General features: G+C 41.5%; 1 protein-coding gene across 1 annotated transcript; it reads left to right on the forward strand.

Moving 5' to 3' along the window:
* Window positions 1–3332: 3332 nt before the first annotated feature.
* Window positions 3333–6336, forward strand: LOC131230908 (high-affinity nitrate transporter 2.1). The gene is made up of 3 exons (XM_058226930.1): window positions 3333–4463; window positions 4747–4862; window positions 5298–6336. The coding sequence occupies exons 1-3, from the start codon at window positions 3654–3656 to the stop codon at window positions 5962–5964; spliced, it is 1593 nt and encodes a 530-aa protein (XP_058082913.1). The 5' UTR covers window positions 3333–3653; the 3' UTR covers window positions 5965–6336.
* The last annotated feature ends 7735 nt before the right edge of the window (window positions 6337–14071 follow it).

Here is a 14071-nt window from a genome sequence, read left to right on the forward strand (position 1 = left end):
CTTACTATTTTTGGCCGAACACCTTGCGCACTAGTAGACATCACGACCGTTTATAAATAGTAAGTTTACTATTTATAGTAAGTCACGGATTCTAGAAGTTTGAGTTGTAGTTTGATTCTAATTTCTTTCCCATTGCTTGGTACCCCTATTTAAAGGGTTGTGAACTCGTTTTTATTCATTAATTAATTAATTTCGAATTTATTAGAATTTATTTATATTTTCTGCTTTCTTTCCTCGTGGATTCGAGAAGTCTCTGTGAGGAGTCCAGAGAAGCTCTGTGGATTCGGAGTAGTTATCCTCATCATGTTCATCCCTGCGTCAGTAGGTAGGGCTGATAGTGGGGATTGGGTCAGGTTGGTGCTCAACCCTAACCCAACCCAAGGTTCCTATACCTCAACTCTAACCCAAGCCAACCCAACCTTAGGTTGGGAATTCTCAACCCAAGCAGGCCTAGTCAGATGGATACATGCTAATATTTTTGTCATTACATTACATTATTATATTTCAATACACGTCTTATTTTTTTATAGCTATGATTGGATTAATTTTATATATATATATATATATATATATAGTTATTTATCATAAAGAATTTCATTTTTTCTAAACAAACAAGCTAAAATATAGGACTACTTTAAAAGTCATATTGTGTAGCACACAATCTATTTGGGAGAGAAATCTGGCATATTTTGTTAGCTTGAGTCATCGGAAATGGCACTAGAATTTTTTGTGCCTTCAACGTAGACGATCCACACACTCAATTATATTTTAGAACTTATATATCAATCAGGTTCGGGCTAGGTTGGATAACCCAAGACCTCAACCCAAGCCCAACCCAACTTTTATCGGGTTGGTGTTTATATAGCCCAAGCGTGAGACCAAACCTGATACATCATACCCAAGCCCAACCTAACGCCGGGTCGGTCGTTTTGAACCCGCCTAACTTTCAGCCCTGTTAGTAGATGTATCTTTCAGTATCTCAGGTACATCTTGTGTGCACGGTATTAGAGTTACAGTTACGGTATACGACATAATTATTCTACCACTACCCTTTATTCCTATCTAACTGTTGTTCCTCACCTGAAATCCATGCATCACTGACTCCCCAGCTTCCTTGCTCCCGAAGGACAATCATTTTCCTCGGATCCAGTCCCAATAACCAGATCCTATATCTGTGGATGAATATCTTATACGATAACATACTCTAAAGATGGGTTAAACATATACCAGCATTCTTACCTGTTTGTAATGGGTTGGGCTGACACCAACCATAGACTGTATGTGACATTCATATGCAACTCAGCTCATATAGCTATTTCTGGGAAGCGGATTGGCTGGTATATCACGCATCAGCTATCTGGCTGGTGTGGGTACGTGTCGTGCGAGGACGAGCGCTGACGCTCCTCGATCTCCGAGTTGTACGAACGGTTGAAAGGAGAACAAAGTTACATGGGACCCACAATGATGTATTTATTATATCCGCACCGTTCATCCATTTGGAGAGATCATTTTAGAGTATTATTCAAAAAATGAGTCGTATTCAAAGCTCAAATGGAACACACAAAAATATCAGTGGGACAATAATTCTCACCGTTAAAACATTCGTAGGGCCCACCGTAACGTTTACTTTCCGTCCATTCTATTCATAATGCCAAGCAGACCTGATGAAGTGGAAAAACAAATATCATATTGATCCACGGCTTCTGTGACCCCCAAAAGGATATCAATGGTAGAAGTTCATTCTCCCACTGCTTTTTGCAGTGTGGTCCACTTGATCTTTGGATCTGTTTTATTTTTTGGCTCAAGACTTACGACGAGCTCTCCGAATGAACGGACAGTTTGGATATAACACATACCTCATGATGGGAGCCACAGAACTCGGTGACATCAACACACTTGCCAGATCGATCGTTGGTGTGTGCTACACCAGCCAATCCGCTTCCCTATTTCTGTAGCATGTGGGACATTGAACATGAATAAGGTGAGATCCACAAGAAGACGATCGCCTGTTCAATGGATCTGATCTTGGCATGAACTCGCTACATTAGCATATATGTGCACTTGCACAACACAAGGGTATCACACCAGGAGATGATCAGCTTCTTGTGAAAAGATTTACATACAACTACAAGCATCCTACTTCAACTGTTCATGTGTTGAAAACTCAGCGACGCTTAGTCCGGGTCAGGACTCAGCCGAGTTGAGGGTGGCTCGTCTGTCTTGGGCTGATTGGGTGTATTTTCAACACGACTGGTGGGTGCTTAATAGGGGTGCACATGGAACCGGTAGAACCGGTAAACTGGACCGAACCGACCAAACCGCATGGTTTGGTTCGGTTTTGAGGTGCACCGGTTCTGAAAATCCAAAAACCAATAAGTTTGGTTTAGTTCTCAGTGTGGGGTTATGTAGAACTGGACCGAACCATGAACTGAACCTTGGAACCGAACCTGAAATCAAACTTGAAATTGGACCATCCTAAGCAATAAATATTTGAAAAAAAAAAAAAACATAATTTCTTAATTCTCTTCACGTCGCCCCTGCTGCCCCCATTCCATTCTCATCTCTCTCTCTCTCTCACAAGATAGCCACCGGCTGCCCACCGCCTGACGCTCCACCTCACCCAGTCAACAGCCACACACACACTCTCTCTCTCTCTCTCTCTCTCTCTCTCTCTCAATTGGGTTGAATTATAAAAAGCCCAAAACCGTAGAATCGATCTAGAACCAAACCGGTTTTTAGGGTCCGGTTCCGGTTCAGTTCTAGGGTGAAAAAGGTCCGATTCCGGTTCCAATTTTTCTGGAACCGTTAGGAACGGTTCAGTTTTGGTTTCACCCTAGAACCAGACCGAACCGACCCGTGTGCACCCCTAGAACTGCTTAATGGTATCAGAGTCGATCAAAACTGAGTTGACTTGGCGAGTCGCATCCAAATAGATAAGTCGGCAATCCGTGGTTCCACCATGCCCTTGGATCAGGAGATCAGAGCCATGCAAAATAGAAGCCACACCATTTTCATCACCTGTGTGACTCGGACCCGGTTGGATGATTAGAAACCACCAGTCCCCTGACACGGGCAACTCGGGCTGATTCAGCCCCAACTCAGGCGAGTCCCAACTTGACTCAGACCGAACGAGTCGATTCGAGTAGCTTGAGTGTTTTAACCATGGTTACAAGGAATACAAAAGTCATTTAAGTACACACAAACAGAGAGATATTTTAGTAAATAATCAGATGCGTGGGCCATGCAACTCCAGCTTTATATCATCCTTTCGTAGATGCAATGAGTCCCCATCTCTTATATCACGAGATGCGGCGCCAAGGTCATCCTACTTTTTTCCAAAAACAACCGTTGGAGATCTCCTTTGGCTATTCAAATGTCAACGGCTACCTAATATAAATACACATCCCAATCCCACCCCTTTAACCCACAAAACCGTTCCCTCTCAAATCTTCTCATTTTCTTCAATCTCTTATAATCCCAACATCTTTTTATTCCTTCTACAATTTGGGTTTCTTTCCATCTTACATACAATCTCTTTTCCTTCTCAATCTCTTCTCTTGATTTCTAAATCTCTTTGAGTTCTTGCATTCATCTAAAAAACCCAAATATATATTCACTCTCTCCTCCTTAGACTTCATAGAGAGAGAGAGAGAATGGGAGAGGAAATAGGCACACCAGGAAGCTCCATGCATGGAGTCACAGGCAGAGAACAGTCCTTCGCCTTCTCAGTCGCCTCTCTGGTGGTCCCCACCGACACCACGGCCAAATTCGCTCTCCCCGTCGACTCCGAACACAAGGCCAAGGTCTTCAAGCTCTTCTCCTTCGCCAACCCCCACATGCGTACCTTCCACCTCTCTTGGATGTCCTTCTTCACATGCTTCATCTCCACCTTCGCCGCTGCTCCACTAATCCCTATCATCCGCGACAACCTCAATCTCAAGAAAAGCGATGTCGGCAATGCCGGCATCGCCTCTGTCTCTGGCAGCATCTTCTCCAGACTTGCCATGGGGGCCATCTGTGACCTCCTGGGCCCACGCTATGGTTGCGCCTTCCTCATCATGCTCTCAGCTCCCACTGTCTTCTGCATGTCCCTCGTGTCATCGGCCAGTGGATACATAACAGTCCGCTTCATGATCGGCTTCTCTCTTGCAACGTTCGTCTCATGCCAGTACTGGATGAGCACCATGTTCAATAGCAAGATCATAGGGCTGGTTAATGGCACTGCTGCTGGGTGGGGCAATATGGGTGGTGGGGCCACCCAGCTGTTGATGCCGTTGCTCTACGATATAATCCGGCGAGCTGGAGCCACGCCGTTCACCGCCTGGCGTATTTCCTTCTTCATCCCTGGGTCGCTGCATGTGATCATGGGAATCTTGGTCTTGACACTAGGCCAAGATCTTCCTGATGGAAATCTGGCTAGTCTTCAGAAGAAGGGAGATGTAACCAAGGACCAGTTCTCTAAGGTCAGTTCCTTATTTCTCTCTTCCTAAATAGAGGTGTAAAATGAGATGGCCCACCTAATCGATGCCCCACAAGTGTTGGAAGATTTCAACCCTTCCCCTTCAATCAGTGGTCATGAAAGGATCTTTCAGTATGGAAGATTTGTGGGTCATCCTTTGTTTGCTGGGGAGATCTAAGATCAACAGCTTGGATTAAACATGGGCCCACCTTCTTATCATCCACAATTTCTGTATGCACCAAAGTAACATTTTTTTGTTTTGTGGCCCAATTTTTTCTATGGTGAAGGTGCTGTGGTACGCTGTAACAAACTACAGGACATGGATATTTGCACTTCTATATGGCTATTCAATGGGCGTTGAGCTTACTACTGATAATGTCATTGCTGAATACTTCTATGACAGGTTCTTTTTTTCATCCTCTTTTTCTTCTTGGTTGGTGCGTTTGGATGCCTAATTGAAATGAATTACAATTCATCCTATTTGTTGTATGAGAATGTGACCACTATTGGGGTGGCACCATTTTACTCCATATGGATGGTCAAAATCAAATCCCTGATTGCAAATTTGAATTTGGGACAAATTGCAATTCAAATCAATAGAGTCTGGATTACAGATGGGATTTTCTTGCATTTGTTGCATTTTGATTGGGCCACATCATCACAGACTGCATTTAATGTAGCAGTACTAACAATGTCAGTGACGACATGGACAATTACAATGCGGAAAAAATTTTCTATTTGTGGCAAGTAGAGGATCGTTTCAATTAAGCATCCAATTCCTCAGTTTTCAAAGTTAAAAACACAAAAGAAACTTACACCAATCATTGTGGGCAAACAGGTTCAATCTCAAACTACACACGGCAGGCGTCATCGCAGCCACATTCGGGATGGCAAACATCGTGGCCCGCCCGTTCGGAGGCTACCTATCCGACCTCGGAGCCCGTAGGTTCGGCATGCGGGCCCGGCTCTGGAACGTTTGGATCCTCCAAACCATGGGTGGGGCATTCTGCATCTGGCTAGGTCGCGCCAACACCCTCCCGATCTCCGTCTTCGCCATGATATGCTTCTCAGTCTGTGCACAAGCCGCATGTGGGGCCACCTTTGGAATCATACCATTCATTTCACGCCGATCCTTGGGCATCATATCGGGCTTGACAGGGGCAGGTGGGAACTTTGGATCAGGCCTCACACAGCTATTGTTCTTCACAAGCTCAAAGTACTCAACTGCAACTGGTATATCTCTAATGGGGGTGATGATCATGGCATGCACATTGCCAGTGTGCTTGGTCCACTTCCCACAGTGGGGTAGCATGTTCTTGCCTCCGTCGAGCGACGTAACAAAATCGAACGAGGAATACTATTACGGATCTGAATGGAATGAGGAGGAGAGACAGAAGGGATTGCACCAAGGAAGCCTCAAGTTCGCCGAGAACAGCCGATCAGAGCGGGGCAGGCGCATTGCGTCGGCCCCAACACCGCCGAATTCAACACCGGCCCATGTGTAGAACAAGGACAGCTACAAAGGGGGTGGAATAAGGGCTGTTGTAATAGCAAATTAGTGTAGTTTTGGAGTTCGGATGGCTCATGTTAGCTTGAGCTATTGCATGCATGTTAGTACGCATAGATGAAAACTCGGAAACTTGGACTCAGTCTCTAGCTGGGTCGGGTCTACCCTATCGGGTCTTCACTTCACCCGACTAAGTATTTAATAATTATAGCTTGAATGTACCCAAATTGAGCAATGATCTTGTAGGATATGAGCATCTGGTTGCATTTGGACTTGTCGCGGTTCGCGTTGCCGATCTGGACCGTCCATTAGATATTTGTAGTGTACTTTTCTTTTATTAATGTTAAAAAAACAACACCAATCAAACGTTCCTACGTATTTGTGACTTCGACCTATCTTTAATGAACAATCTTGTCAATTAATCTACGCAAGCCACTGATAGGACGGTTTGGATCAATCCATTTTTTCAATCAAGAGCTTTAGTGGACTTAATGGATGGTGCAATAGCTGACCTGGCTGGTGTCGGGAAGACGAGCTCTGACGCTCCTCGAGCCGAGCTGTACGAACGGTTCAAAGGAGATCAAAGTTACATGGCCCCACAATGATGTATTTATTATATCCACACCGTTCATCCGTTTGGAGAGATTATTATAGATCATGAGCCTAAAAATAGTCACATCCAGAGCTTAAGGGGTCGTTTGTCAACGTGGATTTGGGGGATTTCAAATCGCCTGGTTACTTGGCAGCGTAGCTGGGGTTTCAAATCCAGGGAGTTTCAAATCTCCTCAAAGAAGGGTTTCAAATCCAGGGTGAGAGCTTGAATTACACCGAAAATCTTCTCAATAATTATATGTGTAGTATGTGTGTCACAATACTATTATTCTTGTTGATGCAGGTTTAATCTGGTTAGCTTTTCTTGTACCTTCGGATGACTACATAATGGACGGACAAAGGAAGCCTTGGCTAGCATAGGGGACAATTCAATGCCTAAGTTAGATAGGAAATCTAAGTCTAGTTGAATAAGAGGTTTTGGGCTAAAGATCGTGCGTACCCTTCACCATTGGAGGGACTCCTATTTATAGGTGAGAATGGGCGGTGGCATGGAGGAAATCTTCCTATTTACTAGGACATGCTGTAAAGGGATTCGGATCCCGAATGCGCGAGAAAACCTCCGAGATCCTTTGTAAGATGGGGCACGACCCAAAAATCACATTATACGGACAATTCTATCCGGTCGAATATTAATTGAAATGGAAAATATTCAATGATCTGAATTCAACCAACAAATGTCCATCCAGGCATGGCCCATCTCAGTGGGACCCAGTATTTGATGGTTTGGATTCTGGTCTATGTAGATCACCGTGCACAATAGCCTATTAGATTCAAATTGTCTGACATCAGAGCTGCTCATCAGGTAGATGCCGAACGTGTGTCCAAAATATGTCTGATGTGATCATCAGATAGGTAATGCTTGTACAAAATAAATGATGGCTTAAGTAAAAGTAACCGATGGCCCAAATTCGATCTATATGTAGGGCCCATCTAATGATCTGATTTGTATGAATTTTCAGATATGGAATCTATGCACTGCAAATCGTCTGATGAGTGGCTCCGATCTGGCAAACAGATTCTTAGTTTCTATGTATGGAGTGAGTGCACTTATCATTTCTCCCTCTTGTTCACACGCACTCACTTACCCAAAAGACACGTGGTAAGAATGTGTATGAAAACCTTCCTATACACCTATTTGCATTTGGACTTGTTAGCATCCACATAACCTATCTTGACCGTCCATTAAGTCCAGTCAGTTCTTCTTTGCACTTGTGCTCCAAAAAAAAAAACTGTAATCTGGTCGTCAATGACTCGACCTATCTTCAGCCAATGATCTTGTCCATTCAATTTTTCATGTTGTTTACTAGACAGTTGGTAATGATGGTCTGAATGGCATGATTTTTGCAAGGAAGCCTATGATGAGAAATGGACGGTCCAGATTAGTGATATGGGTTGTCCACATGTCCAGGGGCAACTAGTTGAATTGTATGGTTTCCATGCACTTGGTCTGGTGGTCAGGATGCCTACCATAGGTTTTTGTGTGGGGCCTACATCATGATGTACATCGTTCATCAATTCCTTTAATCAGGTGTAACTCACCGGTATGAAGTGAAGATACAAAAATCATCCTGATCCACAGCCCAGATGGGCCACCCTAGTTTTAGGAGCAATTTAAGATTGTTTCGATTGGTGTGGCACATCAGAATTTTTTTTAATCAAGCTTATATTTTGTATCTACGGTTCAAATAAGGGTGTCCACCTGATGGACGGAGTGGATTTCCATATACAACATGGTAGGCCCAACAGAATTTGGGTTTTTCGAAGCTGTCCAAAACAGGTGTTATGGATTAATCTGGTTCGTTCATGCCGGTTTAAGCCAGTTTTAGAGCTTTTCTAAAACTCGATTTTTTTAAAAAAAGTCTCCAGACACATGGTTCATATCATACACGTGTCGAGTAGGCCCACCCATCAGATGTTTCCACATCCAAGATTCCGTTGACAAAATCATAAAGATCTTTTCCAACCATTGGTTGATCTCACACACATGTGAACGACCCAGTAAACAGACCGTCCTGATTTTTGGGCTACGACATGCTTGTGGCGGACCACAATTGATGAACGGGCAGGATCTGCCATTACATATAAGTTTATGCAGATCGAAACCTACTTAGCCGTTGGTTTTTTTCCTTCTAGTATTCGAATAAAGACGTTCATATAAGGTACGTTGCCTCCATGCACCTCCATGCATGGATGTGATCGTAACCATCCATTTGCCTAATGGGCCATAGACCAAAAATCACACTGTATGGATGATCCTTACCGTATAAAACGGGGGCATCCACGTGGAAGAAACAAGATCAGCAACAACTGACGTAGTGTGAGAAAAAAAAAAAAAACTAAAAAAAAAAAAAAAAACACAGATGGCCAGGATGATCTGATCAAAGCAATTTTCGGTCAGTGACCGGTCAATGGCGGAAGCTGCAGGATGCACAGATGGGATCATCATACACACGTACCATATGTACGGTACATGATATGAGCACCAATTTTCAATGTACATGCATGCATTACATGGTACACATGCAAAAGATCCAGACCTTCTATTCGGCACTATGGTCAATGTGACATGGCCCCAAAATTTGTATTGTCCGGATGATCCTAGCCACTGAATTGATGACTCTCGTACAATACAAATGAACGGTTAGTTGGGCCAGTTTGGGAGCGTGGATTTGGAACCCCGGGATTTGAAACCCTTGGATTTGAAATCCTCCCAGTGTGTTTGACACCCTTAGAGTGTAAATCAACTTTTATCCAAAAAGTACCGATGCATGGTTTGAATTTAATTACTAAATCAACTTTAATATCTCTAATTAGTAAGATATGTAATTTTTTACACAATGGTTGGGATAAGCCCGATGAAATATATGCTTTGCCCGAATGATGAAATTTCAACTCTTGGATGGGCCACAAGCACAAGATCATGTCTGAGTGACTAACCAACGATTTTTAATTGTTGATTTACATGGACAATGTTTGGACGGTGCTGATTTACATGGACAATGTTTGCACAGTGCTGATCATCATTAGTGGGTCATGTACCCAATAAAATGATAGTGTATAGTAACATACATGTTACACCCGCAACTATTGAAATGATTTTGGGTGTAATCCAAGCTCTCACCATAGATTTGAAACACCTTCAAATTCCCTCCAATCCACGGTGCCAAACGACCCTAGGATCTTCCCATAAGAGTGATTTTACAGCATGAGAGTTCAAAGTGAAAACGACATTATGGACGGTCTAGATCAATGAACTGACCCTAGTACAAGCATTATGGTCCATTCATTTCCTTACCTATTTGTGGATCACTACAAACTTTGCTCATATGCGAAACATCTAATCCATTCATTAACTTAGCCATATAATATATATTTTATATTTGAGAGTGGTAGTTGATCAGGTAATAAAGTGGGCCACACTAGTTATTTTAATTTGGACAGTTTTTTAAAAATAAACCGTGCACCACGCATGATTTCCAACTTGTGAGCCATCTTTCTAAAACTCAGTGACTTGACTCAAAATCCATCACATTGACAGCCCCAAACAGACTGAATTCTTGATCTGATAAATGGGCCCTATGGTTCCACGATCAATTAAATGGCTGGTTTTCTACTTCTTTTTAACCGTCTATTTTTAAGCCAAGAAATAAAAAAGTTAGGATGGTCCGATAAAGGAGATTTTCAAGACATGGCCAACAGACCAAGGATCTGGATCACCTAGAATGGGCCTCTTTCTCATAACTGAGAACTCCAAATACATTTCGCAATGCCTCGTGAGCTGTACACGAACCAAGTTAGTTTGGTTAACTTGACTCAACTCAAAAAGCTCAACTCCACTCGGCTTGAAATTGAGTTCAAGCTGAGTTGAGTTGATTTTTTTTAGCTTGAAAAAATTTAGACGCGAGTCCGAACTAGACCGAACTCAACTCGAAACTTGAGATTCAACTTGGATCGAGTTCACTTTATATATATATATATATATTAAAATCTTAAAACCTAAACTTAAACTCATCTTGTAGACTTGATCTCGGCTCAAAAAATCCAGCTCAAGTTCAGCACAAGCTCTCCCAAGCTGCTGACTGAGCCAAGTCAAGCTGAGCTGGCCAGACAGGCTCAAGGACCGAGCTGAGCTGAGTTCAAGCTAGGATAGCCTGCTGGCCAAGCTCATCTCGGTTGTATGCTGCTATACTCGTACCAAGGGTCCTATAATTCCTCTTTTCCACATTGCCCACATTGTACCACCAAATGATCCTAGCCATTTGATCAATAGGCTTTGTGGATACTTTAGCCCCAAACCCTTTGTATAAAAGTATATAATTTAGGTTGTTAGCCTGTCTGAGAGATGAATGATGGGTTGGATGGTCTAGATTGACTGGTGTATGGAGCAATTTGTTAGAAAGAGGGGGACCGGAATCTTCAAAAACACTCATTTTGTGATCCTCAACAATGATAAATTTCTGCAATCATCATGTTGCCTTTGTGACATCCACTTCGTCCATCAAGTGAGCTTCTCCATGCTAGACCCTGTGGCCAAAATTTTATCCATATATACAACTCAAGTGGGCTGCACCACATTATCACATCTATATCTTCAAAAAATCTAGCCAGTTTTCTAATTTTTTTGTGATGTTATGGTGATATTAATGCAAATTTTATTTGTATATTCAAGTTATTGATTATATTCATGCATTAATAATTTAAAAATATTTATTAATGAGAAATGCTCCAGTGCTCTTAGAGTAGTACTCCTAGTTGCATTGGTCCACTTGGACAGTCCAATTGATTGATCTGAATTGTCTATTAGGTCCAAAACATATTTTATGGACTAACAAAATTCATACTCCACACCACCACCACCACCCCCCCCCCCCCCCCCCCCCCTCAAAGGGAGTAAGAGCCAGAGAGAGATGAAAATTTTGAGGATGTATTCCTATCCAATCCATCCATTCCATCCCAACCGTCAATCCTAGTCAATACATTTATTCAAGCCGTCTTATCTTGTCCGAGTCAGGTCAAGATTTGAGATTCACAATCTTCTCTAAGTAGTGTCGTAGCTCTCATTACTCCTCTCAAATTTTCCACATGCATAAGCATTTTTTAACCATTTATTTACTTGTCACACAACTCCTTTCTCATACAAATGATGATCATCTATGAACAAATCTTTCAAGCATATCCTTTGTATTAATCAACTTTGTATTTTTCTTTAAATAATTCTCCTTAGCTATCGCAGTCTCCTAGGTGGTGATCAAAGTTACGCATCAGGTTTAAATTCAAAAATCTCCAAATTTCCAAAATTACACAAAGTAAAGACCACACACAAGTGTGGGCAGAGAAGGATGCCTGTCCTTTTCCTTCTTCATCACCGAGATCCTTACTCAGAATTTCTAGCTGCTTTGATTCCTCAATCCATTTGATTCTACAATGTCTAACAGACCACATTCTAAGATCAAAGGCCGGTGGCGACGGTTAATGCGCACGCTTATCCACATAAGCAGTCCATGATGGGCCCTAACAAATATGTGGATCGAATTATTGATTGGACCTATTTTGTCTAAAGGATCTTGACCAACCATATTAAAGGCCATCAATCAATGGTTAATATTTGTTGGGTTGGTGTAACATTTGCACGATAACCCACGAAATGTGTTGGACATAATGATTAGTTTAGGTTAGTGAATTGGACCGTAATTTATTATGCTCTAAGAGCATTAAAGCATCTCTCTTTATTAATAAATAATAAATATTTTATTTCCAGCAAGATTTCCAAGACAATGAAACAAATATTTAAAAAATCTCTCGAGAAAATCGAGAGCCAATAAATTACCAGTGGTCCTAGACCGTGTTCCAAATATTGATGATATCATCAGTATCCCTAGATCAGGGATATCAAAACTGTTGGAAGTATGAAAATTTTCAAATATTACTGATAATATCAGCAATATTTATCGATATCAGCAAAACTTTGAGAAAATTCTCTTATAAAAATTTCTTGACATCGGTGATACCATCAACAATATCCTAATACCAGCGATAATATCCTAGATACCAGAGAAACATCCAAAAAAATAAAAAGACAGAAAATTAGAAATTTTTTTGAAAGCCCACAAGCAAAATCTTTAGATTTTAAGGTTTCTTTTTTGTTTTTTGTTTTTTTTTTTAAAGAATTTTGGTCCTTAAATGATTTTCACTTTTCTTGTTTTTTTATTGAATAAAAATTTAGATTTGGGAAAAAAAAAAAAATCTCAACCCAAAATGAGGCTGGACTAGAATTCAAAGATGGACCAAAAATCCATAAAAATTCATTTTTTTAAAATGTCAACATGAATTGTAATGAAAATCCATGTCTATTAATTCTCATGAATCGACATGGATACGTGCCAAAAAATTAACAGTTAAATGAAAAATATGGGAAATTGAAATAATCCTAATTTTTTCATTTTTATATTGGATTATGTGTTCTTCACTGTTAATTAATGCGAAAATTTTATAAATTCATAAATTCATGTGTTGGCCATTCTATTGATTGATTATAAATTTTGCATATTTATTTTATACTGATTCTTTCGACAACACATATTTAAGCCCCTATAAAATGAAGCTACAGTAAAAAATTACTTTTTCCCAATGTTTCCCACAAACAACCATATTTTTACGAGCAACAGTAATAATATCCGCAATACCGACATATGTTTCCATATCCCCGGTCATCGATACATGTAACGATACCGGTACTCTGAACATGAAACGATATCGATGCTCTGAACATGTAACGATATCGATGCTCTGAACATTAGTCCTAGCCCATGGATGTGTTAATGTGAACAAGACTTCAATGCCCACAGTGAGCATGAAGAGTGAGTGCACCCATTCTCTCCAAACCAAAAAAAGAAAAAGATAGTTGGAAAGAATTCAACAATCATTTCAAAATGCAAATTTTCAAACAACCATTTTAAAATCCCTAGATTCCCGCACACCATCAGCGGCTGGTGATAGAGATGTGCTGCACACCTTTATGCATGTTAGGAAGGCTTCATGCACTATCCATGCCTACAGTCCTGCTGACAGCACTCACACAAGTTAGAGAGAGAAGGGACCTCGCAGGCACATGATCCTAGCCTTCATCAGGCAAAGCTCACAGGTCCAGTCCGCAGTCCGCTCATTGGGTGGGCCACACTTGTACGAGAATATCCATGCATACATGACGCTAACGAACATCCACATTCGCTTGTACTAATTGCCTCTAAGCCCTGACATGGCCCAGTGAAAAGGCGCCACCTCTGCATGCAAAATGGGAGATTTCCTGCAAAAAATCACAATTTTGCCCTTTTTACTGTCCCACATCTGACACGCACAGGTGGCACCAGTTCATTGGGCCACATCAAGGCTTACAAAATTCGCGTCCACACACAACGGATCCCACCTGATGAACGGCGCAGACCTCACACGCCATAAAGGTGTGGCAAGCACTTTTAATTTCACACACTCACACT

The sequence above is a fragment of the Magnolia sinica genome, chromosome 17 (assembly GCF_029962835.1).
Source record: "Magnolia sinica isolate HGM2019 chromosome 17, MsV1, whole genome shotgun sequence".
Classification (NCBI taxonomy): domain Eukaryota; kingdom Viridiplantae; phylum Streptophyta; class Magnoliopsida; order Magnoliales; family Magnoliaceae; genus Magnolia; species Magnolia sinica.